At 50.5% G+C, this 27454-nt stretch overlaps 2 protein-coding genes across 5 annotated transcripts; one reads left to right on the top strand and one right to left on the bottom strand.

The window, feature by feature from the left end:
• The first annotated feature begins 246 nt into the window (after positions 1–246).
• Positions 247–20594, top strand: ATG4B (autophagy related 4B cysteine peptidase). Of its 4 annotated transcripts, none has more exons than XM_027724768.2 (14): positions 247–299; positions 5757–5855; positions 6310–6381; positions 8458–8556; positions 9013–9114; positions 9545–9617; positions 10232–10311; positions 13636–13832; positions 14823–14901; positions 15598–15743; positions 16380–16436; positions 16906–16999; positions 18841–18946; positions 19213–20594. In XM_027724768.2, the coding sequence occupies exons 1-13, from the start codon at positions 290–292 to the stop codon at positions 18912–18914; spliced, it is 1182 nt and encodes a 393-aa protein (XP_027580569.1). In that variant the 5' UTR covers positions 247–289; the 3' UTR covers positions 18915–18946; positions 19213–20594. The 4 variants fall into 4 exon arrangements, with proteins under 4 accessions (XP_027580569.1, XP_027580570.1, XP_027580567.1 ...); XM_027724769.2 differs by having other exon boundaries at positions 19216–20594; XM_027724766.2 differs by having other exon boundaries at positions 18841–20594.
• Positions 20595–22067: 1473 nt separating this feature from the next.
• DTYMK (deoxythymidylate kinase) lies at positions 22068–27453 on the bottom strand. Its single transcript, XM_027724772.2, has 5 exons — positions 27315–27453; positions 26491–26599; positions 25238–25328; positions 23147–23344; positions 22068–22607 (listed from the first exon to the last, which is right to left on the bottom strand). The coding sequence occupies exons 1-5, from the start codon at positions 27442–27444 to the stop codon at positions 22497–22499; spliced, it is 639 nt and encodes a 212-aa protein (XP_027580573.1). The 5' UTR covers positions 27445–27453; the 3' UTR covers positions 22068–22496.
• Between the last annotated feature and the right edge of the window lies 1 nt (position 27454).

The raw sequence follows: 27454 nt of genomic DNA on the forward strand, positions 1-27454 counted from the left end.
GGAGCCATCACGGGCCATCCCGTCGCCTGGCCATGTCCCCGACTCCGCCGCCGCCCCACTGCCTCCCCGCGCCCCGCGCCGCCGCTCCGTACGGCAACATGGCAGCCCACACCGCGCGAGGGGAGAGGCGCGGCGCGCCGGGCCGTGACGAACGCCGCCGACAGCCAATGGGCGCGGGGGTCGGCGGCGAGCGGCGCTGCCATTGGCCGGGCGCGGCGCGTCGCGCCATCAGCCGCGCGGGGCCGCGCCGGGCACGGGTGTCGCGGGGCCGCAGCTCGGCGGGGCCGCCATGGACGCAGGTGGGTCCGGCCGGGCCCAGCCCCGGCCCGGCGCCGCTCCCCCCGGGACCTCCGGCACCGCCCGCAGCGGCGGCCGCTCGGGGCTCACGACTCCCCGGCACCGCCCGCACCGGCGCGGCCTCCCCGACGGGCGGCGGCGAAGGCGCCGCTCGCCTCCTCGGGAGCCGCGGCCCTGCGGGGCCGTACGGGGCCCGGCCGCCCCCCGACGGGGCGGAGGGGTGGCGGTGGTGGCTCCGTGGCCGGCGCAGGCGGGTCCCTCCTGACCCCCAGTCCCGCTGGTGCCGCCGCTCCTCGGAGGTTCGGGGCTCGGCCTCCTGGTCCGGGCTGCCCGGGGGGGAAGCGGGGCGGGGGCGGTGGCAGGGCCGTGTCCCTGTGCCCCGCTCCCCGTGAGGCCTCAGGGGCGAGCGTGCGGCTTGGGGGTGAGAGGGTGACTCTCGGGGAGATGAGAAGGTGTCGCCGAGGGGTGGGAGGGCGACTCAGCCGCTCATCGCCCTCCCCGAGGGCTCCAGCACAGCTGTCTGCGGTACAGCTTTTTGCTTTCTTACAGAGGAGGGTAAAAATAAGTGTCTGGCTCTGGTGTTGGGACCCGCTTCCCTCCAGCCTTGGTGCAGCAGCAGCTTCCACCCCCCACCGCAGAGATAAGCCTTGTTCCATCCCAACAAACGCTTCCCTGTGCTCCGCGGGCTCCTCCTCCGCGTGTCCCGGGCAGCCCGCAGCTCCCGTCCCCGCGGGCGGCTGTCCCGGCTTGCTTCGTCCTTGGCGCTGCTGTTGTCAGCTCAGGCCGGCTGAGAGCGTCCCGACTCTGCCGGAGCGTCCTTGGATCCAGTGTCACACCTGGGAACAGGACGCGGTCCAGGGAGTGAACTGGCACACCCTGAGCCGGGAGATGTGTTTGCTGTCCCTTGGTGTGATCGGTACAAGGGAAGGAAAGCCTGGCTGCGGTGGGCAGTGGGGCTGGATCTCCTCCGTGCAAAGGGGAGGGGCAGGGGGGTCTCTGGGATCAAGCCCCTCGGTGTCCAGCCCCCCTCCCAGAACAGAACCTGACAGGCAGACTTTGAACTGTTTGCTCTGGATGTCCAAGGAAGCACTGCTCTCCAGTTAAATGACTTTTTTCCCTAGCTGTCCTTTAACTCCTCATTGGTGCTCAGATAATCAGGATTTGTCTTGTTTGAAAGAGCTTAGGGGAAATAAAAGATTTAATCTTTTGTCTGCAGAGGCCAGAAGGAAGGGTTCCAGCTGTTTGGTGTTTTTCAGCAATGAGTTTTAATAATGTAGTAAATTTACCTTCTCTTCTTGGCTCTGTTTTGAAATGTTCCACGTTCAGTAGCGTTCCTGCCCTCTGCATCAGCTGAGGGAGAGGATCATCCACCTCATTTCTGACTCCTTTTTGGTGGTGTTCACTGGAGGCTGAAGGATTTGGGGAGCAATGAGAGCCAAGCCTCTGCAGAGAATGGGGGAAGCAATTTGGGAAGGGAGGTGTGGCAAAGCCTGGTTTTGCTCAAAACCTCCGCTTCAGTATTTTGCATGACAAGGTTTTCAGCAGGCAGGCTCTGACCGAGTGGTTGGTGCTGTTCAAACCACAGGGACAATCACCTGCTGCGTTTCTGTTTGAGTCACCAAGTCTTGACTGGTTATTTGTTTCCCAGAGCTGGTGGAGAAACAAGTGGCGTTGGTGATGGTGAGGCAGAGGGAGCTGATGGCTTTCAGGGGCTCTGAAGCTCTGTTTGCTGTAAGCACAGGTCTGGTCTCCAGCACTTTGCAGAGTGACAGCAGTGCTCAAGGGCTGCTCTCAGCCCCAGCTGCCTCCCCCTGTGTGTTTGGTACAAGTTGGGATAATGTTTTTAGCTCGAGTGTTTTGTTGTGCAGCTTAGGAATATAAGTAGGGAGGGAAAATTTCACCCTCTGCCCTAATTCTGTGTATTTAGACAGTTGTTCTTGTGCTGTGTCAAGATGTGTTTCTGTGAGGAAAGGCTGAGAGAGCTGGGGGTGTTCAGCTGGAGGAGAGAAGGCTCCAGGGAAACCTTAAAGTCCCTTCTAGTGCCTGAAGGGGCTCCAAGAGAGCTGGAGAAGTACTTTGGTAAGGGCTTGGAGGGACAGGACAAGGGAGAATGGCTTCCCACTGCCAGAGGGCAGGGTTAGATGGGATATTGGGAAGGAATTCTTCCTTGTGAGGGTGGGGAGGCCCTGGCACAGGTTGCCCAGAGAAGCTGTGGCTGCCCCATCCCTGGAAGTGTCCAAGGCCAAGTTGGATAGGGCTTGGAGCAACCTGGGCTAGTGGAAGGTGTCCCAGCCCATGGCAGGGGGTAGAACTGGATGAGCTTTAAGGTCCCTTCCAACCCAGACCTTCTGGGATTCTGTGATGCTACAGAGCTTTTCAGTAACCTCACCCAAACTCATGTTTAGTAAAGTGCTGTTGAAGGTCACTGTTATTGTGGGCACGTGCTGGGTGTGTCAGGGGTTGGTTCCTTGCTCTTCAACCATGTGCACAGAAGTGGAAGAGAACTCAAACATTTCAGCTTTATCTTGGTATTTAATGTCATTTGAGTTTGAGTGCCTTTACTACTTAATTCCTTTAATACAGGTGTCTTCTGCAGTGGTGTTTGTTCCCACATCCCTGGGAGTGTTCCAGGCTGGATTGGATTTGTCTTGGAGCAACCTGGTCTAGTGGAAGGTGTCCCTGCCCATGGCAGGGGCTGGAACTGGATGGTCTTTAACCTTCCACCCCAAACCATTCTGTGATTCTGTAGAGGTGTGTACAAAGCTTTGCCTTTTCTGCTGAGGTTGTCTAGGAGGAGAAGGTGCTCTGCAGATCCTATGGGTGGTGTGCCCGTGGGGCAGAGATCCAGAGAGCCTCACATCATTCTCAGTGTGTCCAAGACCCCTAGAAAGCAAGGCTGCCTTTCTCAGGGTGAGCTGTGCAGGGCTGACACTCTGCTTTTTAACTTTAAATCCGTGTGAAGTTGAGCTGTTCTGTTTGATGTGCAGCAGCTGCACATCTTTCTCTGCAGGAACTGCTGCTCCGCTGTCCTGGATGCTCAGAGGTCGGTAATTAAAACACACTGAGGGCTTTCTGAAGGTGAAGTTTTGGAGCACTGCCTGAGAAATGTGCTGATCTCACCCGGCTTCTGCAGCTCTGAGAGGAGCAGCTTCAAACAGGATTTCTGCTTGGGGAATTTCCAGGCCTACTTCTTTTCAGACCCTTTCTCTCTGGCTATAAGAAGGAGAGAAAGGTTCCTGTGCCCACTGTGACACTTTGTGCCTCTGCCTGAATTGCTTGGGCCCCACTGGCTCGTATTTAGACCATCTGGGCAATAGCACAAGGGATATAGCTTGGAAAAGTTCTGGAGCACGTGAGGGTGGATGCTTGTAAGGGAAACACTCAGTGACCTCAAGCCTTGTGAGGAGTTTACTGCTGCCTTTATAATGTCCTTGATGCTAACTGGGAGCAGTCACTTGAGTTTGCCTCCCTGCAGAGGGGAAACCTGAACTCCTGTGTTTAGCAGTTGTGCCTTTTCAAGTGTTTTCTCCCAAAATACCAATATGGCACTAATGTCTGGATGCACAGCTGGACACACACAGCCAGATGTTAGGCATTCAGCTGAAGGGCTGCAAGCCTGGGACTCTCATCCCAAATATGCAGTGTCATGGCACATGTGATGCATTCCCTGAATACAGAGGGAAGCATCCAGTTGCAAATCCTGTCTTTGCTGAGGATCTGGTTGGTGCCCTGCAAAATGTGAGGCTGCAGAGGTTGTGACATTTGAGCAGGCAAGGGAACGTTGCTGAGAAGGAGAAAGAGGGATGGTGGGTCATTTGATAGTTCCTGTGTAGCATCCTTGTTTCAGTCATTTTCTTCAAACAATTTGGGGCCCCTGACAGAGAGATAGATACTTGGCAAGCTTGAGAACTGACAGACCACAAAGTATTCCTTGGAGCTTTAAAACCTTCCTGAGAACTTCAGGTTTTATGTTAAGATCGTATCTCTTATCTTTATAAATCTGGAAATTGGTAAACTTTGGGTAGTAGATGGAAAAGAAATCCTTAATTTCCCTGCTAAAGTTTGTTAGAGGAGACTGCAATAGTTCACTGGGACATCTCTGTACAAACAGAATTGCTTTGCTTGGCTTGCTGAGGAGTCACATCGTGGGATGGGAATGGGAATGTGTGGCCTGTGCTATCCTAAATGTGCCTGAAACAGTCTTAAGGACTAATTCACCCAGGGAATGTGCTCCAGATCTTTTGGGCTCGACTTAAGGCAGAGCCTGATGCAAAGTTCTATTTAGGAGCGTGCTGTCACCTCTATTGCCCAAGTTAAAGAATAGCTGGTCTTAGTGAGGGTGTCTTGCTGCTGCTACTTCAGTGTTTTCTTGGACAATTGGAATTCCAGGTCAGAGAGCCCAGGGGCAGAAGGCTGATGAGATACCTACAGGAGGCCAAAGTCTCTTGTGTAGCAGCAGGTGACTCCTAGGAAGCCAAAGGCGAGGTGTGTGACATGGAGGGGAGCGGCTTTCCCTTGTCCTGCTTTAAACTCAACTCCCATTACTGCAGATTTTACTGCATCTGCTGTGAGAGGGATTTTTCAGTCGCTGCTTTAATAGTTACAGAGCAGTCTGGCTTAGCTCTGCTTTAAATTCTAGGTGTGGTTTGTTAAAGAATTGACTCCTGCAAAATCAGTTGGTTCGTTTCCAGGGTTCCCAGGCTACTTTGAAGTGCCTGATTTCCAGACACGGACCTGGTGGAGCACAGTTCATCTGTATCTCCTGGTTTTTCCTCCCTGTTGCCTGTGCCTCGTGCATGACAGCTTAAGCTGCCCTGCTCCAAGGGCAGCCTGTGCTGCTGGGTTGTTCTGTCACGGTCCTGGAAGAGGATGGATATTTAGGCACTGATGGATGCTGTGCTGTGAAGGGAGCCAGTAAAAGGGACAAGGTTTGCCTGTCACCTGTGTACAGGTACATCCGGACAGCTCTGCGTTCTTCACGTTGTGGGTGACACCTGTAAAGGCTTCTGCTGGGTTGGTTGCCTCTTGAGGAGGGACTGAGCAAGGTTTAGTTCCCATCTTAAGGTGATCTGTGTTTTGTGTGTCCTTCCTTCCAAATTTATATTCTCTGAAAGAAGAAAAGAGAACCTCGACATCATTGCTGATGACACACAGGATGGTGCCTGTTCTGGAAAATGATATAGCTGCCAGCTGAAGTTTTAGATGTTTTCTGCCCCAGGCAGAACCTGGAGCTGGCCTAGCCTGGAAATCCCTCTGCTTTTGTGCCTGTGGAGCAGCCAGGAGCGAGTCAGGGCTGGATCACCCCTGTGCCTCCCAGAGCCTGTGGGTGCAGTGCAGCCCAGAGGCTCTGGGAGTGTGAGTTACGGGGCCACAGCAGCTCTGGTTCTGTAGCTTTGCCTGGTTTTTAAAACACAAGGAAAAGCTATGAAAGGTCTGTAATTTCTCTTTTCTCTTTCCAGCTACCCTTACCTACGACACCCTCAGGTTTGAGTATGAAGACTTCCCTGAGACCAAAGAACCCGTCTGGATCCTCGGCCGGAAATACAGCGTTTTTACAGGTATTTTCATGGGCAGTGCAACGTTCTGATGCTCCAGAGCACTTTGTTAGTGTTGCACTTGGCTTTTAACTGCCAGGCTTCTGTCTGTCTGGCCATTTCTGTGGAGTCTGGAATATTTCTGTGCAGAAAGTTACCATATAGTAGTTATCGGGACATGTCGTGAGGGCTGGATGGTGGAGGCAGGGGGATACTCAGAGGAAAGAAGATGGTTTGCCTCTTCATAGTTTGCCTGTGGCTGTAGTGTCTTTGGGTTGATTGCAGCTGTTTTGGGGGGGAAAAGGAAGTTTTTTTCTGCACAGCAGCACTGCCCTGTTCCTCAGCCAGGCTCTCCCTCTCTGGGAATGCAGGCTGTGAGGAGCAGACGCTGCTGTCCTTAGGGAGGGTGAGTGGGAGGTGGGCTTGGCTGTGGTGGTGCCACCCTCACGTGTGCGTTTCGCTGCTGAACACCTTTCAGAGAAGGAAGAGATCCTGTTGGATGTGACCTCTCGCCTTTGGTTCACCTACAGAAAGAACTTCCCTGCTATTGGTATGTACTGTGGAGGAGTCTAAAGACATCCTGGAAATGATCATAATCTGGTTATCCCTGACAAAGCAGTCCCCACAAGCATGATGTCATTTCCATTCATAAGAAATCTGAAATGCGCTTCATTTAATTGATTGGACACGCTTTTGCTTATCTGATAATGAGAATTCCTCATCCCCTTGGGTATGAGGGATAGCAGTGGTTTCAAAAAGGACACAAGGAGGAGTTTGGGAAGCCTGCTCTTTTTTTTTTATGCAGCTTGGGAAGATTTCTGTGCTTCATGCTCATCACATCCTACATCAGTCTAGTGTGAAATATTATTGAATAATGGTCTTGGGCCTGAAGTGGATTAAAATTATGAAAGCTACAGATATGATATGGAAATTGCTGCTTTTTGTGCATCTGCTCTAGACTGTGTGTGGGGTTTTGTTTGTGTGTGGGGTTTTAAATGCCTGAAGTGTCTGTTACACACAGGAGCTGTAGTGATATGGGAAATTTTTCCCAGTGAACTCGAAGGAGGATGTCTTGGTTCCTTAAGATATTCTGTATTCTGGGGTTTAGTTTTGTGTTCTGGGTGCAAGGTATATCAGAGGAGATCTAAGAGCAAGGGGATTCCAAGAGGATCTAAGGCAAATGGGATTCCAAGCCCCACCCATATCCCCCTTCTGTCAGTGCCATCTCCAGCAGTCAGTGGGGAAGGAATATGGGTCAGGTTTGGAAAAGAGACTTCTTGGTAACTGGTCCTTCTGGCTTGTGCTGTTCTTTCCCTGCTGGTAAATCCTCTGTCTCACAAGCCCTCAGACATCTTTGATGTAGTTTAATTCCTTTAAATTCATGTTTGTGCACCACAGTTAAACACTGAAGGGTTAGCACATATTGAACTGGCTCGCAGACACAATTGGGGTTTTGTGAGTCATTAAAGGCTGTGAGGCAAAGGCAGACACCATTTTCTGAGTCATTTCCCATTTACAGAATAAATATTATTTGCATATATACAGTAAACCTTTTTTAGTATTTTTCTTCTTCCAGTCATCCCTGTTGTTGTTTGTCACTTCCCTCTGTGCTTGCCCACTTAAATATTGTAAGGGTTAGGGGACTGTCTAATGCTAATTTGGTAAAGCATTGTCATTCTTGGAAGTTGTGTATGTTATAAATTACTGGTGAAATCATGGAAGACAGCTGCTGAACATCCAGATGTTGATTAAATAGTTCTCTGGGTGATTTTTCTCCCTGTGGAGAGTAGTTGTTTAAGACTAAAAGACAGAAGCAGCCTTACAAAGACTTCTGGCAGCTTTGCCCAGGCACAGCTGGCTGTGTGCTCATGAGACAGCTCACCTGCTGTGGTCACACTGAATGTTTATCTCTATTATTTGTAGTAATAGCCAGAGCTGCAGTGGAGGAGCTGCAGTTTCCTTTGGAAGGTCTGTCAGGGAAATGCTTCCAGCCTTGAGCTTTGTCTTGAAAGTCTTTGTCTCAGACTTTCCAGTGTGAACTAATATCCAGCTTATTCTCCAACATGACGTAGGATGTGTCTTTTTTTCATTGCTGGGGTGGTTTTATTTTTTTTTTTTTTTGTCTGATCCCTTTTCTTTTGGCCTAACTACACTGTTCACTTTGGAATCTTAGCCTGTCATTGCTGCTTCTTATGTAGGAATTCCTTGGGACTTGTTGAGTTGCCTTCTCAAGGTGAGGATTGCAAGAGTCACCTGCAGCAGACACCTCTGTATAGAGCTGTCTCTGAACTGGGCTGGGAGTCTGCAGCCAGGCTTAGAGGCCACTGTGCTCCTGAGAAATTCAGCTCTCTCTTGGGTTGTTTGGATTTCCCTTGGAAGTTTTTTCCCCTTTCAGTTGGCGTTAGAGGGGTTTGTTTATTTGCTTTTAAGGGACGCCAATAAGTCACTCATTGTTAACCACATTTTTGGTTCTCAGCCTTGGGTGTGTGAGCTAAGCTAGTCCTTACTCCCTGCCTCGTGTCTCTGTGAGCCTGCTGCCCACGCAGACTTACTGTGCCTGCATTTCTCTCCCTCTTGGCACTGTTTTCCCCTTCATTCCGTGTTTGTTCTCCGTCCTCGTTTGCAGGAGGCACCGGTCCCACGTCGGACACCGGCTGGGGCTGTATGCTGCGCTGTGGCCAGATGATCTTTGCTCAGGCCTTGGTCTGCAGGCATCTGGGAAGAGGTAAACCAGCCCACACTGACTTCCAGGGCCGTGTGCTCCCACAAGTGCAGCACTTGTAAGGACAGAGATGACAAGGGCACGGGAGGGAATTGCTGTGAGGGCTCTGTAACTTCCTCTTCAGTCTTCTCAAGTTCAGGGCTGTTGGGAGAGAAATCTACTGGGAACTCTTCAGCAGGTTTTTCCCTGTTTTCTCCAACTCTACATAGATATTTGTATTTTTTTTATTATTATTATTTGGTTTTCTGTGGGTGACATTTCTTTATCCTAGCTGCGAGGATGCTTTCTGTTCTTTTAAAATTAGTCTTACTGTTGGAAATGCCTCAGATGCCTAATAGTAAGATAACAATGTGAAAATCAGGTCAGTTGGTTGATGCACAGGAAGAGAATTGTTGCTTGCAGCCTCTAGTTGCTAGCAAATACCATGCTTTGTTTCATATATCCCATTTTCTGTCTTAGATTGGAGGTGGATAAAAGGGAAGAGGCAGATGGATAATTACTTCAACGTTCTTAATGCCTTCATTGACAAAAAAGACAGCTACTACTCCATTCACCAGATAGGTAAGAGGAAAGAAATGCTCAGAAGAAGCAAATGGAGTAAGGAAGGATCTCACCTCAATACAAACTTCCCTGAAAAATAAAAGAGAAGCTGCCTGTTTCCTATGGGGTGTTAAGGTACCCACAGCTTCAGTGAACAGAACATGGGTTACAGGGGTGGTCTGGTGATCAAACACTCTGTGTAAAGTTTCTTCTGAGGCAACATTGCCCTTTGAACTTCTGTGCTGCTGCATTTTGGGGAAAGGATTTGCTTTACAGTCCTTCGGGATGAGCTGCTCACCCCCACCTACAAGAAGATACCCCATGACAGGGTACATTCTGCTGATTCAATGTTTCCAAGTGAGAATTCTTCCCTATTTAATACAGGCCTGCTGAGCAAGGGATGCAGTGTGGGTGAAATTACTTACTAATTTTTTTTTTCCTTGTGCTGCAGCCCAGATGGGAGTTGGAGAGGGAAAATCCATAGGCCAGTGGTACGGACCAAACACAGTCGCACAGGTGCTCAAGTAAGGGCTGCTTTTTTTTCCTTTTGCCTGTTGAACCAGGCAGTGTGGGGTCATTTGGGGTGTGGTACCTGAGCTTACAGAGTTCTGACCTCTGTGGGAGCATGGGCTGCCTTGACTAACACCCTCCCTCCTCTCACTGTTCTCCCCTCGCGTTGGTACATGAGCAGGTAGTTCCCTGGAGTAGGCTGGGATTGCTTAAAGGCAGCTTTCCCAGGTCAGGCCATAGGCTGAGTTAGCCCAGGCTCTGGTACAGGTGGTCAGGAGATAATGTATGGGAAGTCAAAGTGCTTTTATTTCACTTCTAATGCTGTCTCACTTTCTGGTAACCAGCAGTTAAGGAATTCCACTTGGAAATTGTATCAGGGCCCATGTACTTAGTAGCTGCTGAGGGGCAGATTAGATTCCCAGCTGTGATCCCATTTGCAACCTTGTTTATTCTTTATTCTTCAGGCAGTAATGAAGTCTACAACTCTGCCTCTATCAAAGCACACTTCATAGCATAATTGATTACACCAGTCTCTCCTAATCCAGTTTCTCCTCTCTGCTACCCCACCATTTTTGTCATGTAGTTGTATTAATTCTTCCTTACGTATTTGCTTTTAATTTTCCCGTAGAAAACTCGCAACTTTTGATACGTGGAGTTCCCTGGCAGTACATATAGCCATGGACAACACAGTAGTGATGGAAGAAATCCGTAAGTACCACACAGAGGTAGAATGTGATGTATCCTCTGGCAGCAACAAGCCAGAAAAAAGCTGGAGAGCACAACAAACATGAAGTACATGTTCTGTCTTAAATTCTTCCCTGTGAGGGTGGGGAGGCCCTGCCACAGGTTGCCCAGGGCAGCTGTGGCTACCCCATCCCTAGAAGTGTCCAAGGCCAGGTTGGATGGGGCTTGGAGCAACCTGGGCTAGTGGAAGGTGTCCCTGCCCATGGCAGGGGGTGGGACTGGGTGAGCCTTAGGGCTCCTTCCAACGCTCACCATTCTCTGGTCTCTGAAAGCTGTGGCCAAGCATTCTGAAACCAGGTGAGAATTGCTGTCCTACGGCAAGGAAGGCCCTTGTTTGACTTTTGCTTCATCTGATAAAGCCTCTGGCTTGGCATAGTGGCCTCTCTATCTGGAGGGAAGGTTTGCTGACCTTCAGACAGTAAGTGGGAGCTGCTTGGATGGCAATGTCAGATTTGTTTATGGCCACAAGTAGCAAGCAGTAAATGGCTGCTTCATCTCTCATATAATGGGTAGGATGTCTCTGCTATCAGGCAGGATAAGAAAACTAGAACAAACACTGAAGGGAAAAGTGAACAAAACTGGCAGGGGGCAGGGATAAGAAGGGAATCCATCTCTAGAGTGAATCTCATCATTTTAAGGAGTGTTCACTCATGGGTTTGTTTCTTTTTTTTTCCCTTTTTTTTTTGTTTGGGGTTTTTTTGGTGCATCCTGCCCACAGGCTGGCTCTGGAGCCTGAGCAGGTCTTGGTGCCCATCCTGAGCCTGCCTGCTCAGGCTGCAGCCCTGCAGTAATGAAAGCTGAGTGCCTGCACTGCTGGTTGCCCTGGCCTCACCAGCCCTTCCCCTGGCTTGCTTTAGGCCAACTCCTGAGGCAGGGAGCTCACCCAGCACAAACCTTGCAGTGTTTCTGCCAGGGCAGTGCTCTGGAATGGCAGGTACAATGCTCTGGGGAGTGCTGGAGCTGGGGCAAGGTTACAGGTAAGGTTGTGGCAGGCATTTAGGCTTCTTGGCTTCCACAGAACCAGAATCAGCTACCAGGCAATTTATCCCTGGAGTGCAGGACAATCACGTTACAAAGCTCCATCTCTTGTCAGGCAGCTCAGTTGGATCTGACTGAGAAGTGCCTGTCTGACCTTAGCTGAAGGTACATGCTGATGTCCTTGGCTTAAACAAGGGCCAATTTAAAAACAGAAATTGGATTTATCTTTCATCTTTAGCTTGAAAACATCACTTGTAGAGCTGAAGCATGCTGGCTGCGAGGCTTGGGTGTGCTGCAGGCCCTGTGTGTGTGGCACTGGCTATTCAGCACTGACGCTGCTTCAAGTGGTGTGTCCGTACTGCTTGTCATGGGCAGGGCGTGTTTGTTTTCCTCAGATGTGGATCATAATGTACCTGTACAGGGCCTGAAAGTCACTGTGTGAGTGGGTCTGATGTGTTACATGTCTGTAGGTTTGTGTTAGATACCTTGTGCCCCAGACACTGACGATAGAAGTCATGTTGTTTCATACATCCATTAATTTGGTCACTGATGAGGTTAAGCCAAAGGTTCACAGGAAATGCCTTTTGCTACAGCATTGAAGAAACATCCACCTTTATCCCTGTGTTCCATCAGAAAGGGGCTCTCAGTTGGGCATTGGAGGATCCTGTGCATCAGAAACGTGATGAGGCTCCAAGGCAGTACCTGACAGCAGCAGCCACAGCAGGAGAGGTGTCATGTCAGATCTGTTGGAATATGTTTGCAGTAAATAGTTTGGATCCAGCTGGGAAGCTTTAGGCAAGTTCTGCTACGCTCTGCCACCATAGCAGTGCAAAGCCTGCCAAAGACCAAGGTGAATTTAGTCTGTGCCAAGCTCTCTGCTGGTTAAACTGGAGTTAAATATGTTCACGCCACAGCGCAGGATTGCCAGGTGCTTCGCCTGATGAGGAAACCTGCAGTGACAGCCCATGCAGCAACAGCCCTGGATTGGCAGCTGATTTCAGATCACCAGGACAGGCAGGCTACTGCAACAAAAGAACCTGTTTTAACAGGAGAAATCACTACTTACAGTTTCCTCAGGACCTCTGGTAACTACGTCTGTGCATGAGATGCACACGTACACCTTCTCCCTTCTTGAGGGACAGTACAGGGAGAAACTGCAGACATCCATGCAGGTTGTCTTTCCTCCTGAGGCTTTAGATCAAAGTCGTATTTATTCTAAATTTGGGTGTAACATTGCCCTTGTTCAGCTGGGTTTGAAGCTCTCAGTAGTGAACAAACACCAAGGTCAAATGGCTGGTGATTAAGGTGTTTGTTTACATTGTGTCCTACCTGCTAGAGTGTCCTGGCCTTCAATTTAGGCCAGGAATAAATTAAATGAGCCTCTGGCATTTTGTCTAATTGCCTTGGCTTCATGATTAAAGTGCTGTGGGTTTCTTCGGAGTTTGGGGTTTTCTCTTCACACACCCAGCAAGTAATGAAATTGGCCAGTGAGACAGGTAAGCTTCGAGTTCTTTCTGGACCAGAATTTACATAACCTGGGTGCATTACAACCTGGCTGTGTGTTTGTCAAGCCTGTAGAATGGGGATGCAGAGTGCTTATGTCATGTGTATGCCCCGAGGAGTTCTGCTGCCCCACATCTTAGAGGCAAAGCTTATGCTGAAATTGCAGAGTTCAGTGACAATCCTGATTTAGGTCTGTGAAGAGGCTGCTGAATGATCCCCAACAAAATTTGTGAAGGTTAAAACCTTTAGGAAACTTAAGTGAACTTAGGAAAATTATAACTACTCTAGACAGATGCCATATTTCTATCTTGCTACAGCACTGTTACAGATGAGCATTTCCTGTGTTAAGCCATAACACTGTCCTCATTCAGTTCATTCACATCCTCTGTGAATTCCTCTGGAGTTGGACACTCCACACTTTTCTCGTTCTGCCTACAAGCTTTGTGAATTCAGGACTGTTGCCTGACAGCCTAATCAGCTCATCCAACCTTGTTGGCACAGGTGCTTGCTCACCCTGTGGAAGAACTGGCATTTTCACTGCCCAGCAGATGGTAGCTGTGAGTACAACGTGCTCTGGCGTAAACTTGGTGTGAGCTTGGCTGAAAGGCTGAGCCCTTCAGCAGCCCTGTAGGGAGTACACACATCACACAGTCCCAGCACTGGGCCTCTTCAAGCTTTTCTCGTTGTTTTTAAGTGCTGTAGGCTTTTAGAAAATAGCAGTTGTTGATCAGAGCTTGACTAGAACGACTCAAGGTCTGGAAACGGAGGTGATTCCTGATGCTCTCTGCTCCTGTTCCCTTTCCATAGGGCGGCTGTGCCAGTCCAACTTGCCGTGTGCTGGAGCTGCAGCATGTCCTGCCCTGGAGTCAGACGTGCTCTATAACGGGTACCCAGAGGAACCAGGGGTTAGAGACAGGCTTGTGCTGTGGAAACCACTGGTGCTGCTGATACCTCTCCGCCTCGGGCTCACAGAGATCAATGAAGCCTATATTGAAACACTAAAGGTAGGGGATTTGGAGCTGAATTCCTGGTGGGGTGATGCTTAAGGATCCTGTTGTGAATTAAGTAATTATTCAGAAATAATTGTCCTATTTGCAAAAGAAAAATATGTTAAGAGACAACTCATGTCAGAGGTCAGGATACAGGTTCTTGCAGGCTCTAGTCAGGAAAATGGGGTGGGGCTCGGGGAGTTGTGCCTTTTTGAGGTTGCTTTTTTTTCTTTTGGAGATTTTACTTCATAGCGTGGTCTCAGTGTTTAGATAGCACCAACCTGCTGAAGCATTTGTTCAGCACAACTATACCCTGCTTGGCGGTAACCTGAGTGTTGATTAATGCAGTGTTGGACACTCCCCGTGGCTCTGAGGCTGGAGCTGGTGCTGCAGACTAAGGCCAGGAGCTGGCAGGCAGTTACAGGTTGGAGTATTGAGAAGCTGCAAAAGCAAGGGTGTGCAGAGTATGTGCACAAGACAGAGTGCACATTGTCTTGCTGTCCTAGTGCTGGCAGGCTCTGAGCTGTGTGGGTAAGACAGCTCCAAATTCCTGTGAGGTTACTTCCCTTATCTCAGTAGATCGTGCTTGGATGCTGCAGGTGGATGAGGAACTTAAACTGTTTCCTGAATGATTGTTCCCTCCCGGGAGCACTGTTGCAGCCTGATGACAGCTCCAGGGATCTCGCCACTGACAGCAGCAGAGCCAGGACTCGCCCGTACTGAGTCCTGGAGTAGTGCAGCTTCTTCCATTTGGTCCATCTCTGTGTTCCTGTCAGCAGTTGGAAGTGTTTTTAAGCTGCTTCCATGCTCCTAGAAGGCCCTGTGTTGTAGCCTTCTACCTTCCTGATGGAGCTTCTCTCCAGAAATGGCTGGTTTTGCTGCTAGAGTTGCAGATTCTCTGTGTCCCTGTCCCATCTTTCTCACTGCATTTTTGGATGTTTGCCTTTGTTCCCACCTGCTGTCTCACTGTCTGTCAGCTGTGTGTTTTCTGTGTTGCTTTTCCAGCACTGCTTCATGATGCCCCAGTCCCTGGGAGTGATCGGAGGGAAGCCAAACAGTGCTCACTACTTCATTGGCTATGTAGGTGAGTGCCCAGAGGACTGCAAAGGCTGTCCAAGCATCTCCCCCCGTTGCTTGTGGGGTGCACAGCTCTCCTGCTTGGCCTGTGGGGAATGCTGCAGGGTTTTCCTTCCCTGCTGGAAGCATGGAAGGCTGCTGTGGGCCGAACCTCTCACCTGAGTCATGTAGATTTGAACACTGGCCATAAACTGCCACTGTGTAACACTAATCCTGTCTGTAAGAGGAGTGCACAGAACCTGCTTCCCGAGTTCAGAACTGATCTCCCTCTGGGGCCTGGCTGGATATAACTGTCCTTTAGGTGACCCTTCCTCAAACCCTACAAACTGTCATTGCTCTCCTCTGTTTTTCTCTCTCTGCCTGAGACCTCAGGTTACTTGTGCTTTAGATTTCTGGGGTCTACTTGAGCTTCCCCAGGACCTGGGAAGGGGTGAGCAGGGACAGTACCCAAACAGTGCCTGTACCTCGATCCCAGGGGGTTGCTGTGGAGTGGCCACCGTGGTTCTGGCAGCTGGCTCTGTGCCTGGCTGAGAAGCATTTGGGGAAGTGGCTGGAAGCAAGTTGTCCCCAGAATGTGGCTTCCTCTGTGTGGTTACGAGAGCTGGCTCTGCCGTTGCTCCTACTCTTTCTGTCTCACCGCTTCTCAGAGACCAAGGTGCTGGCACGGTTCTTCCTGTTGATGTGTCCTTGCCTCTCTGTCCAGGCGAGGAGCTCATTTACCTGGATCCCCACACCACGCAGCCGGCGGTGGAGCCCGGTGACAGCGGCTGCCTCCCCGACGAGAGCTTCCACTGCCAGCACCCTCCGTGCAGGATGAGCATCGCCGAGCTCGACCCCTCCATCGCCGTGGTGTGTTCCTGCTCCCCATCCCCCAGGGAGCAGTGCTGGGGTCCCTCTGTTCCACAGCTCTCTCCTTCCCCAGGGAACTGGCAGAGGCAGTGGGGATGGGCTGGGCACTCTGCAGTGCTGTGCTCTGGTCAGGTGCTGCCCCGGGTTTTGGTGACAGCCATAAAGCAGCTCCTTGTGTGGGAAGCTGTCCCAGGGAAGTCCCCCTTGCGTGGCAATTAAATGCCATTCTTCCTGGGGCTGTGTCCTTCTCTCAGGTTTAGTCTGGGCTTTGATTCCTGTCTTGATGGGCAGATCTGCAGCTATTCCTGAATCCATATGAGGATGCACTGTGGCTTGTTTTCTGTTGAGCCTGAGATGCCTGCCCTTTTTTTCCATGGGGGTTGCTCCTCCTGGTTTTCCTTCTGCAGTAGAGCAGCCATTAACGATTCCAGCACTTGGATAGCCTGGTCAGAATCAGCCTTTGTGGAGTGTTCACTTAACACAGGGTAGTGTCATGCATGGTTTTAGAGCAAGGCAGTTGGGTGTAGATAACTGCTCACAATCCTGATCATGTTGCTTGGCATTAATACAGGGTCTTAGGTCTGAAATAATCAATCTAAAATATTGAAGGATAAAATCTTTTTCTCTTCTTTTCAGGGCTTTTTCTGCAACACAGAGGCAGACTTTAATGACTGGTGCCAGCAAATCAAAAAGGTTTGTGTTTATAGATCTGGTCAGACATTGGAACAGGCTTCCCAGGGAAGGGGTGGAGTCACCATTCCTGGAAGTATTCAAAGGCATGTGGATGTGGCACCTGGGGACATGGATTAGTGGTGGTGTTGACAGTGCTGGGTTAACAGCTGGACTCAGTCTTGGAGGTCTTTTCTAACCTTAATGAGTCTAATTCTACTCTTACTGAAAGGAGTATCAGGTATTGTCTTGTTGCCAAACCACTGCACAGAGACCATGTTCTCAGCAGCATGATCCCATTTTAAAGCATATTAAAATAGTTTATTAAACTACCAAGGAGAGCATAGCTCTGAAATTCTGTTGGTGCCACAAGTAAAAGATTTGAAAAACATTTCTCCAGCTGCAGTGAAGTGCCAACAGATCGTTATTACCCCCTAAAGAGCCCCAGGAGTGCAGAGCTGTTGGTTCTCATGGCTGTGCTCTGTCTCCACAGCTGGCCCTGGTCAGGGGAGCGCTGCCCATGTTCGAGCTGGTGGAACGCCAGCCCTCGCACTTCTCCAACCCCGACGTCCTGAATCTCACACCAGGTGAGGCCACGCAAGGAGGGAGGGAGGGAGAGCTAGGGGTGAGCCAGTCCCTTTGGTTTTCTGGAAATTTTGAGGTTGCACAGTGGTTTCTGATATGTTCCTGTTCATTCCAGAGTTTGAGCTGGAGTTCCTGGATCAAGTGATCTGGGTTTTTTTGGCTTTCAACTAGTGGTTTGCAGATCCCAGTGTCTCAGGATGATTTTTAGAACGATTCTGTGAATGGTGATGGTGACTGAGGAGAAGGAAAAACAAGCTCACAGGCTGTCACAGTAATGTGAATCTAGGATTTAAGGGATGCTTGGAGGAATCAAAAGGGACCGTTGAAAAGGCTGAAAGCTGAGTAGTTATGTAATGAAAATGGTCCAAGACAGGGCTGGTCACACTTAGTTCCAGCATAAGGCACTCCTTCCTGGCATGTACCACTGCCAGTGTGAGAAGGAACAACTGCTGGCCACTAATCTTGACCGTCAGACTCTGCTTATCTTGTTCGTAACATGCACAAACATTGCAGGAGATAGAGAGGCATTGGCAGCTTCTGCCAAGAGCAGTGAGTGTGTGTGGGCAAACCCACCCTGACACCAGGCACCAGGCTGCCTCCTGCACCTGCACCCTGTGCTTCCTCACTGTCTCTCTGTAGCATGAACTTTCAGAGCCTTCCTTATCACACTGTCCTGTGCTGTAAGAGTGCTCGATTCCCTTAAGCTGCCAATCGATCCTTGCCTGTCTTAAATTGTCCCCAATCGTTGCCTTTCCTACTCTTAAAAATGTTTTTGTAGTGGACTACTTGTCCTTCTTCCTCTTCCCTGGCTTGTACCAACTCTTCCATCTGCCATGGCCATTCTGTTTGGCTTAGTCCTGTCCCTCACTAGGAGGAGTAATTGAAGTTGGAGCCCATTCCAGTGCCTAAAGAGGCTCGAGAAGAGCTGGAGAGGGCATGCAGTGACAGGACAAGGGAATGGCTTCAGACTGCCAGAGGGCAGGGTTAGATGAGATAGTGGGAAGAAATTCTTCCCTGTGAGGGTGCTGACACACTGGCACAGGTTGCCCAGAGAAGCTGTGTCTGCCCCATCCCTGGAAGTGTCCAAGGCCAGGTTGGACGGGGCTTGGAGCAACCTGGAATAGTGGAAGGTGTCCCTGCCCATGGCAGGGGGTTGAAATGAGATAAGCTTTAAGGTCCCTTCCAACCCAAACCATTCTGACATTCTGTGACTGTCCAGCCTGAGTTAATACAGGTTTCTCCTTCCTCAGTTTGCCCATTGGTCTCACCTGAATTTCCCCTGTGCTAAAGTTGCTTCCCCTTCAGGTGTGAGCTCCTTCCTCACCATATGTTGGAAGGATGGACAGGAGGGATCAACTACACTGTACAATTGGTTTTGGGAGAGTGCATGTTGTGTAATCACATTCCCTAACAGTTGTACCAAAGGTAACTACAGTAGAAACAATTCTCCGATACATGGCAGGAATGTATCCCTTAATTGAGCCAGAAACCTTCATGGATATTAGTCCAGACCTGGGCAAGTTCTCTTTATTTCGAGCCTCTTGAGGCAGAACAGTCTCCTGCTAATGCAGAGTTGGGGCACAGCAAGGTTGTACTGAACAGTCACAGCAGAGTTGTTTTTGGGATCTGTGAAAGGTGACGCACTTCTGTGCTCCATATAATTCTCTCCAGTGCATTTTCCACGCCATTGACATGTTCTCATCCCTGCTCAGAGCCTTCACTCGGGTATGTCACTGAGTCTTGGAACTTGTGGGCACTTGGCACTCAAATTGTGATGCCCTCCAGCTGCTGGTCTCACAGTCAGGGTGTCCCACGGAGGTAGTGCTTTCTTCTTCTCTTCCAGACTCCTCCGATGCCGACAGATTGGAAAGGTTCTTTGACTCAGAAGATGAAGACTTTGAAATCCTGTCCCTTTGAAAACAAATAGGAAACTGACTCTGCAAATTTGTGTATGTGTGGGGAGAAGGGGGGAGGGAAGCTCCTTCGAGAGCCTGGGGCTACCGGTTTTCAATAGGCGCTTGCTGCCATCCCCGCCTCTTGTCCATCCCGGCATTCCGTGCAGCCTCGGAGCAGAGCGCGCAGTGTCTGCGGTGGGATGAAGAACCAAGTGGGTGTTACAGCCTTACTGGCTGCAGTCAGAATTTCTCAGCAGCAAACAGTTGCTGGAAGTGGATGCAGTGGTGCTTAGGAGTTCAAAGCCTATCTGTTACATCAGCAGGTCAGCTGGGCCTTCCGGGGGAGGCACGGGAATCAGCAGAGTGCCGGATCCTTCCGTGGGGACTCCCCGCTGAAGCTTAAGTAGAGCCCACCCATCATTTTGCAGGAGAAATGTCCAGTTAATGCCTTTAGCAGCTTCTCTTCTCACTGGCCAACCTGGACTGCAGCTCACAATGCCAAGGAACAGCAGCCACGTCCCACAGACAGCTGTGAAGCCTCTGGAGTGCAGATCCCTATGGTACAACTCCTGTTCATGCTCTGCAGGACACAGCGCTTCCTCTCCTGCTCACCCCCTATGGAAAGGGCATTGAGGGAACTTCCAAGTGACTGGGAATTCAACAAGTGAATGTTGCCTGGGGAAGTGTGGAACACAGAGCTGTGCTGCTGGGGAGGAGCATCTCAATATCCCAGTTTAAATAACAGCAGAGAGAATGGAAGAATAGAAAATGTGCGTGTTGCTCAGTGAGTCAATCCATGTGCTTCTACAATGAAATAATCTCTACAGCGAGTACCTTCAGGAAAGCTGCTTCGAGCAGAGAACTGGATTCCATAGGCCTGGAAAGAGACCCAGCTGGGAGAGGTGAAACAGGACAGCGGAGATCCTGCCTGTGCCCTCGTGCGCTGGCACAGCGTCTGTGGAGTTAATCCTGTCGTACCAAAAACGTGAGCTGTGAAACTCCTCAAGGTGCCCTCGGTGCACTGATCAGCAGTTCCTCCAGCTACTCCTGTCAGACATTCCATTTCCAAAGCAGAAGAGGCACCTGAAGGTCGGTAGGATTCCAAGCTGTTGGTACCTTGACTCTGCCTGCCTCCCTCCCTGCAGAGTGTGCACAGAGGTACTGTAGGAGCCAGCCTGGAGAAACCCCTGTCAGGTAATCATCCCAAACGGGCAGAATGCCTTGAGAAGGTCCAATTATACTGGCAATTTTAGCTGCTTTAAGGTGGTAGCTCTGCCTGGGGCTCTTCTCCACACCGAGAAAGGTGGAGCAGAGCTGTCTCTCTGCAAACTGCAAGGGAAGTTGCTGCCGTAGTTCCTTGGTGCATGCTGCACACTGCAACCCCGTTCACAAGGCTCTGGTTTGTGCATTCGGGTTTGGAACCTGTCAGATGATGGTGTTGTGACCAAGGGTGGTGCCACCTGGGTAGACATGACCCGTTTCCCCTGTGACTGACCTACTGATGCTCTGTCCCTGTGCTATCCGAAAGCAGAGGTTTGAACTGGGAACCACAATGCTTCTGTCACTAAATTATTATTTGCTGCTTTCTGCCTGCTTCTCCTCTTCTCTCATGTAGTCAGGGGAAGAGGCAGCAGAGGAAGTGGGGCTGTGCTCCATTCATCTGCTTTCAATTTCTATCTGAATAAACAGATCTAAAATCTTTGCCTGTTCTAATGTCCTTGCACGAGTTGAAAGAGGTGGTGGGTGGCATTCCAGTGACCCTGCACTGTGATAGGGAATGCTGTAACCAGTTTCAATAACCATTATTCCTGTTTTGCCATGCAACAGCAGGACACAGAGCTTTAACTGGAAGGCTGTACGCTCTGTTGGCATGGGCAGGTCCTTTTCATTGAGATCTCATCACTCAGGACACATCACCCCCTTGATCTGTTCACCAGAAGAATCAGTACCTAAAGGGGCTCCAAGAGAGATGGAGAGGTTTGGACAAGGGCCTAGAATGAGAGGACAAGGGGGAATGGCTTCCCACTTCCAGAGGGTTAGATGGGATATTGGGAAGAAATTCTTCCCTGGGAGGGTGCTGACACACTGGCACAGGTTGCCCAGAGAAGCTGTGGCTGCCCCATCCCTGGAAGTGTCCAAGGCCAGGCTGGATGGGGCTTGGAGCAACCTGGGCTAGTGGAAGGTGTCCCTGCCCATAGAACAAGATGATCTTTAAGGTCCCTTCCAACCCAAACCATTCTGTGATTCTACTGCTTATTTGACATTCATGATTTCATGGTTAAGGACAGCTCAGCCAGACAGGTTTTTACCTGAGTGTTAACACAACCCCAATAACAGAACTAAGCTCAGCTGTCTAAGATCTTTAACAGGTATTTCTGGCTTTTCAGTCAGGCCCTTAAAGCTAATAATTAAATGACTTCCCTGTGTGTTGTCTTGTGTCAGTGGTGCTGTTAGGGCCTGATTCAGCATTACAGGCACTCACCTCCTTCACTAGAAGTGTTTGGCTGCCAAGTGCTGGGCAGCTGTGGAGGGAAAGGAGCAGCTTTTTCCATTTCAGCTGATGTCTGTATTAGCAATTTTGCTTTAAACATTTAGCTTTCCTTTCCCTGCTAGGGAATCAGTTCAGTCTGCCTCTCTCTAAGAGTTCGAGCAGGAGATTAATGCAGTCCACCCTGCTACAAGGTGTGTTAACTGTCCAGCAGAGACATGAACTCTCCTGGGCATCCCCATCTCTCAGTGCCCCTTGCAAATGATTTAACATTCCAGTTTGTTGTGGTTTGCTGGTTGTTACTGCTGGCTTGGGTGATTCATAGCTGGTCTGGTTTGGCAGCCCTTATGGGCTGTTTAAATTGCACTGAGGGGTGTGTAGGAGCCACAGATTGATTCCCCTCATCTTAGCCAGTCTAAAAATAGCTTATGTGCTACTCACCCTCCAAACTGGCCTTGCTGTGAGCTAATCCATCTATTTCAGGCTCTTACCTGCTCACAGCACTTTTCTGCCCCATTCTCAGTGCACATCTGGGAAGGAGGCCTGAATTCACCTCTCCCTTCATTCCACAGCTCCAGCAAACAGCTTTCCTTGGATTTAGAGCCTGAACCGCAGCACTTTCACCTCCCACGTGTCCTTCTAGAAGATAAATGATCATGCTGGGGAAAAAAAATGCCCTGTGCCAAATGCTTAAAAATAATAATTTATTAGCAAGTCCTCTACAAACTGGTTTGAGCATGGGGGGTGCATTTACTAGAGAGCCAGAATAATCAGAAACACGGCAGTTCCCTGGAACTGGAAACTGTCCATGCTCAGGGGTGGCCCTGGGCTTCACACCCACATCTGCACCCCAGGACTGGAGCTGCAACAAGAGCTCCTGTTTGGGATTGGGAGGTTTTTACCAAGAATTTGATTCATGCTTATGGCATATTCATTTAAAAAATGGGGAAGGGACTATGGAGGGGGAGGAGCAGATGAAATAACAAGGACATCAGCATCGTTGGACCCAGAAGAACACTCAGGATCTGAGCTGTAGCTACTGGAGAGTGATATGTAAGGGAGTCATCCATGAGGTGAGCTTTCCCCTATTCCTTTAGACCTGACCTGTATCAAGTTTTATTTCCAGAGTTCTTCCAGAGGTTTATTCTGAACCTCCTCCATGGTTTTCTCTGCAATGGACTTGATTTCTCTGTGCAAGTCTTCTATGCTCTGTGAAGCATCCACTGTCTGTTTCCAAGACAAAAAAACAAACAGGATAGATACAGAAAACACAGAAACATGTTACTGGACACCAGAAAATGAGAAAATCTTTGCTGTTAACATCTGCTCCCCCTCATTACTCAATATTGTTACTGTTCCTCAGCAGTGAAATGAGCTAATTATACCTCCTGTGCACTGTTTCTGGAGTGGAACTGGGAAAAATCTATTTAGGAATAGACATTTAAGAAGTAGATGTGGGGCTGGATGAAGGGAAACAGAAGAAACTGCTGTTGCATGTTGTTTGCTGACAGTCTTTGGGATGTGTTAGATACACAGAGGCAGGTAAGCTGAGATTCATCATTGGTGCTCCAAGAGCTGACCAGGGTGTTCTGCAACAGGGAAGTGCCCTCTGCCACAGCCCACAGTGCCCTTGGCTGGTCCCCAGCATGTCCCCCTGACCAGGAGCAGGAAGGGGGAGCACAGGGATATGATGGGCACAGTTTGGGAGCTCTCATGAGAGACCCCCACCCCAGTCCATGACCAGCCCATTGGGGTTATTTCCTCACCTTCCAGTTTAGGGTCTTGTCTTCCATCAGACAATAGAAGGACTGCAGAACTTTCTCTTGGAAGGAGCTGGATTCATAGCGTTCATGTCCATAGTTCCCTCGTTCTGCTGCTTCTTCTGGGCTTAACTGAAGGAACAGGATCAGGTCTGGCTTTGGGAGTCCCACGTCGGGCTGTTTGCACCAGTCCAGGCAGAAGTTCTGTCCCAAACAAAGACAACCAAATTTGAGGTGAAAGAAACACAAAAAGTGATAATATCCCAGTTTACCATGTGGGAATTCAGTCCTGGTAATTTGGGGGGGAGCAGGTTTTGCTGGGTGCTGTGCACCCCTTGTGCTCACTTAAGTTGGACAGAGCTAAAGATTTTAATGCCTCTTCTGCAGAGCCCTTCAGAGCTCTACCAAGGCACATCCTGAGCCTCCTCACAGCCTTTATCAGTCCAAAACTCGTGCTTGGTCCAAAAGAAAGCTGCTCCCAAATACAAACACCACACAGCTTCCCTGTGGATCTCTGAGCCCATGGAGGCTCCTTTTCAACACTCACTTACCCAGGAATTTCAGTCCAGACACAAGAGAAGCAGTTCTCCAGTTTCTGGATCTTGTTGACTGATCTGAAGACTTCCATCAGGGCACGTGAATCCATGATGTTGTGGGGAGACCATGGAGGCTTGTCCACTTAATGCTCATCCAAATCCTAAGTCCCTCTTTTAAGAGAAGCAGGCAAATCTGCCCTCCAATTTCTCCCCAGATGTTCTGTATCCCAGCAGTTTGGGTGTTTTTTGGATGCATATGCAGTGGAGTTTTTAATCCCTTGAGGGTGTGATAGAAGCTGGAAGTGCCACAGCATCTTGGACATGAGCTCTGGCTGCTGGTAACTATTGTGTTAGATATGGGCATCAACATCTTCCCTCCTTCTGGGAATGCTTCTGGAGTGAAAAACATGTCAAACTCCACTCCTTTAACAAGTAGATGAGATCCCTTCTAGCAAAGGATGCCATCCCTGCTTCCCAAGAGTTGCATCCATATGCCTGAGTGCTGCAGGTTGACAGCTGCAGTCAAAGAAATGTAGACACTTTAAGACATTTTTCCCCCCACTGGATAGCAGAACATTCCTTGCTGTGCCCATGGGCTTGGGATCATTATTTTGGAGTGACTGACTCAGCTTGTGTTACATGTGTCTTCGCTCCTAATTTGGGGCCTTTGCACCCAATTAGCACCTAAATGCTTTAATGCATCCCTCTCAGGGTTAAGCCCCACTGTCCAGGCTTGGGGAAGCAGGAGGGTGGAAAAAGATGTAGGTGAGGGTGCAAGGCATGGGGACCCAGGATCTCCTCAATCCTCCCAGGAAGCAGGAAAAGGCTTGGGCAGGAATTAATGCAGGGCACTGGTGCTGCAGGCCTGGCTTCAGCTTCTGTGACCACAGGGTGCTCTTTGAGGATTGAGGGCTACTCAGCAGGAATGGGGCTCATCTGATGGAGTGGGACAAGAGTGACTGTGCAGAACAGGGAGGCTGACAGAGCTGACTTGTCCTGGAAGCAGGGACAGGCCCAAAGGCACATGTGGGAACGTGAGAACTTCAGGCTAAATGAAGAAAGTCACTTTTTACTCTGAAGGTGAGCAAAGAAGAGCCCAGAAAGGCGTGGATCTACATCCCTGGAGAGACTCAAACCTTGGTTGGATGTGGGCCTGAGTCAGCCCTGCTGGAGGCTGGGCTTCATGACTTCCACAGGTGCTTTCCAACATAAGTGGTTCTGTTATTCTTTGCAAGTTTATGGGCCAGCAGTCAGAGCAAGCACGGAGAGTCTTAAATAAAAACTCCTGGAATCATTCTCCAGAGTCAAAACAGGTCAGCTTCCAGTCCAGGAGTCTGTCCAGATTTACAGAAAGCAACCAAGTGAGTTTCTTTGTTCTGGGGAAGGGCAGACCCGGGCAAACACACTATGTCAACACCTGAGCTGGAACTTCCAGCCCTCACTTGCAATCCTCATTTCCCAGAAGGATAATGGCCCCTGGGCCACTCACAGCAATGGCATCTACCTGGAGCTGCTCCCCCAAACAGAGAGAGGGGCAGGGGCTGCTGCAGGACTCACTCACCCCTTTGGCATTCGTGAAGGCCACTCCAGAGAAGGCGTATCTGTCAACCACGATCGTGATCCCTTGGTGTAGCTTCTCTTTCATCAGTGGTCTGAAACCATGTGGGAGATAAAATAATGAAGTTAGTTACACTCCTTTGTAGTGACAGAAATGAAAGGAGTTCATCTAAAAAACCAAGTATGTCAGTATTACCAGAGATCACTGTCAGGGTCAGCTGTGATGCAGACAAAGAGCTGTTTGTATTCTCTGACAGGCATTAACCAAATATCCTTTCAAGACACCCAAATTCAGGGTGCCAAGGGCTGGGCACTGCTCTAGGCAGCTCCAGGGCTTACAGGCAAGATCACAACTGAACTGTATTGATATGAATGACCCTCTTTAGGTGGTGCAATAGATTTGTGATACGCTCTGCCCCCTTTATTCACAATGACAGTTCTTATTAGAGCTCACTCATCTGCCTTACTCACAGTTTCCTTGTCACTGCCACTACAGCAGAGCCACAAAAGCTTTTCTGTAAAATGAGAACATTTTGCAATATAGGTTTCCAGGTGAAAACAACAGCCAACACCCACTTCCCCACCTCCACACATGAAGACTTGGGGGCTAAAGCAAGGACAGCCAGTCATGGCTGAACCCAGCCTCTGGCTTGAGGGGACATTTGGGGGCAATTCCTTAACCATTGTCACAGGGACTGCTTGGCAAAGCAAGGCCTCTTCAGGGAAAAGAGTAAATTCACAGTCTAGGCTGGTTCAGTCTCAGCTCCCCAGTTCTTTAATCCAGTATGGCACAGGGACTGGAAATATGGTACCAATGATTCCAAAAAGCCACACTGTGGGACCTGATCTAAGGTTACAAGGCCAGGGTTAGATAGGATAGGGAGTAGAAATTCTTCCCTGTGAGGAAGTGTAGCTCTGGCACAGGTTGCCCAGAGAAACTGTGGCTGCCCTATCCCTGGAACTGTCCAAGGCCAGGTTGGACGGGACTTGGGAGTAATCTGGGATAGTGGAAGGTGTCCCTGCCCTTGACAGGGGGTGGAACTGGATGGTCCTTAAGGTCCTTTCCAACCTAAGCCATTCTGGGATTCTATGATTAAATCCAAAGCTGGAAGAGTCCTTGAGACATCACTTCCAGCCTGTTTCCCTGGCTGAACAGGATCACAGCCCTGTACTTTCTGTATCCACTGCAAGCTCAAACCCCAGGGGGATTCAACACCACCCATTTTTCTTCTACAACTGAACAAACTTCCTCCTTACACATGTTCCCAGCGGTTGGCAGAGAAGAGCAGGTGAACTGTGTGGTCCTCCAGGTCCTTCTCCCTCACCAGGTAGGAGCTGATCAGCTGCCCAATCTCTGTCGTTCTGTCTGTGGGAAAAAGGGGGAGAAGGAGCAAAGGCTGCCCCAAACTGCTCTTCCCAGAGGGGTGTCCATCTGTCCTGGGAGTCTGTCTGTCTGTAACAGGTGGGAAGAGGTCAGTCCATCCAGGGTGGGGGTCTGTCTGTCTCGGGTTGGGGGAGGTTGGTCTGTCCGGGGTGGGGGGTATGTTTGTTGGTCACAGGTCAGAGGAGACCAGTCCATATGGGGATGGGAATCTCCCTGCCTGTGGCAGATTGGGAGGAGGTCAATCTGCCACGGGTGGGAAGAGCTCAGTCCAAGCACGGATGGGAGTATCTGCCCGTCCCAGGCTGGGAGGCGGCCGGTCGGCCTGCCCAAGCATGGGGGGTCCATCTGTCGTGGTGGGGGGCGGTCGGCCCGTCCGGGGATAGGAATATCTGCCTGTCCCAGGCTGGGAGGCGGTCAGTCATCTATCCGAGCACGAGGGTCCATCTCTCACGGGTGGGGGGCGGTCGGTCCATCCGGCGTGGGAGGGGGTCTATCCGCCACCAGAGCCCCCTGCCGGCACCCCCCGTGCCAGTGTCCACATCGACCGCCTGGTGCCCCCCCGGGCCCCCGCCCCGCCGTACCCGGGAAGCGGACGAGGCCGGCCCTGTGCCCCACGGCCCCGCCGTGCCCGATGAGCTCGGCCCTGTGCCCCCCGCCCCCGGGAAGCGGACGAAGCCCGCCCTGCGCCCCCCCGTACCCGGGAAGCGGATGAGGTCAGCCTTGTGCCCGGCGGCCCGCAGCCCCTGCACGAGGCGCCGTCCCTGCGTGCTCTTGCCGGCCCTGTCCACGCCCTCCAGCGCGATGAGGGCCCCGCGCCGCGCCGCCATCGCCGCGCGC

This window comes from Pipra filicauda, unplaced genomic scaffold (assembly GCF_003945595.2).
Source record: "Pipra filicauda isolate LSUMZ 115617 unplaced genomic scaffold, ASM394559v2 scaffold90_size2875636_pilon, whole genome shotgun sequence".
NCBI classification, from domain to species: Eukaryota; Metazoa; Chordata; class Aves; order Passeriformes; family Pipridae; genus Pipra; species Pipra filicauda.

Coding starts and splice junctions, on each gene's coding strand:
- ATG4B (XM_027724766.2), top strand. Junction 8,557..9,012: donor CTGCAGGCATCTGGGAAGAG/GTAAACCAGCCC, acceptor TTTCTGTCTTAG/ATTGGAGGTGGATAAAAGGG. Junction 15,744..16,379: donor TCGACCCCTCCATCGCCGTG/GTGTGTTCCTGC, acceptor TCTTCTTTTCAG/GGCTTTTTCTGCAACACAGA.
- DTYMK (XM_027724772.2), bottom strand. CDS start 27,444: ATGGCGGCGCGGCGCGGGGCCCTCATCGCGCTGGAGGGCGTGGACAGG. Junction 25,329..26,490: donor GCCAACCGCTGGGAACATGT/GTAAGGAGGAAG, acceptor ACATGGTTTCAG/ACCACTGATGAAAGAGAAGC. Junction 22,608..23,146: donor ACAAGACCCTAAACTGGAAG/GTGAGGAAATAA, acceptor TCTTGGAAACAG/ACAGTGGATGCTTCACAGAG.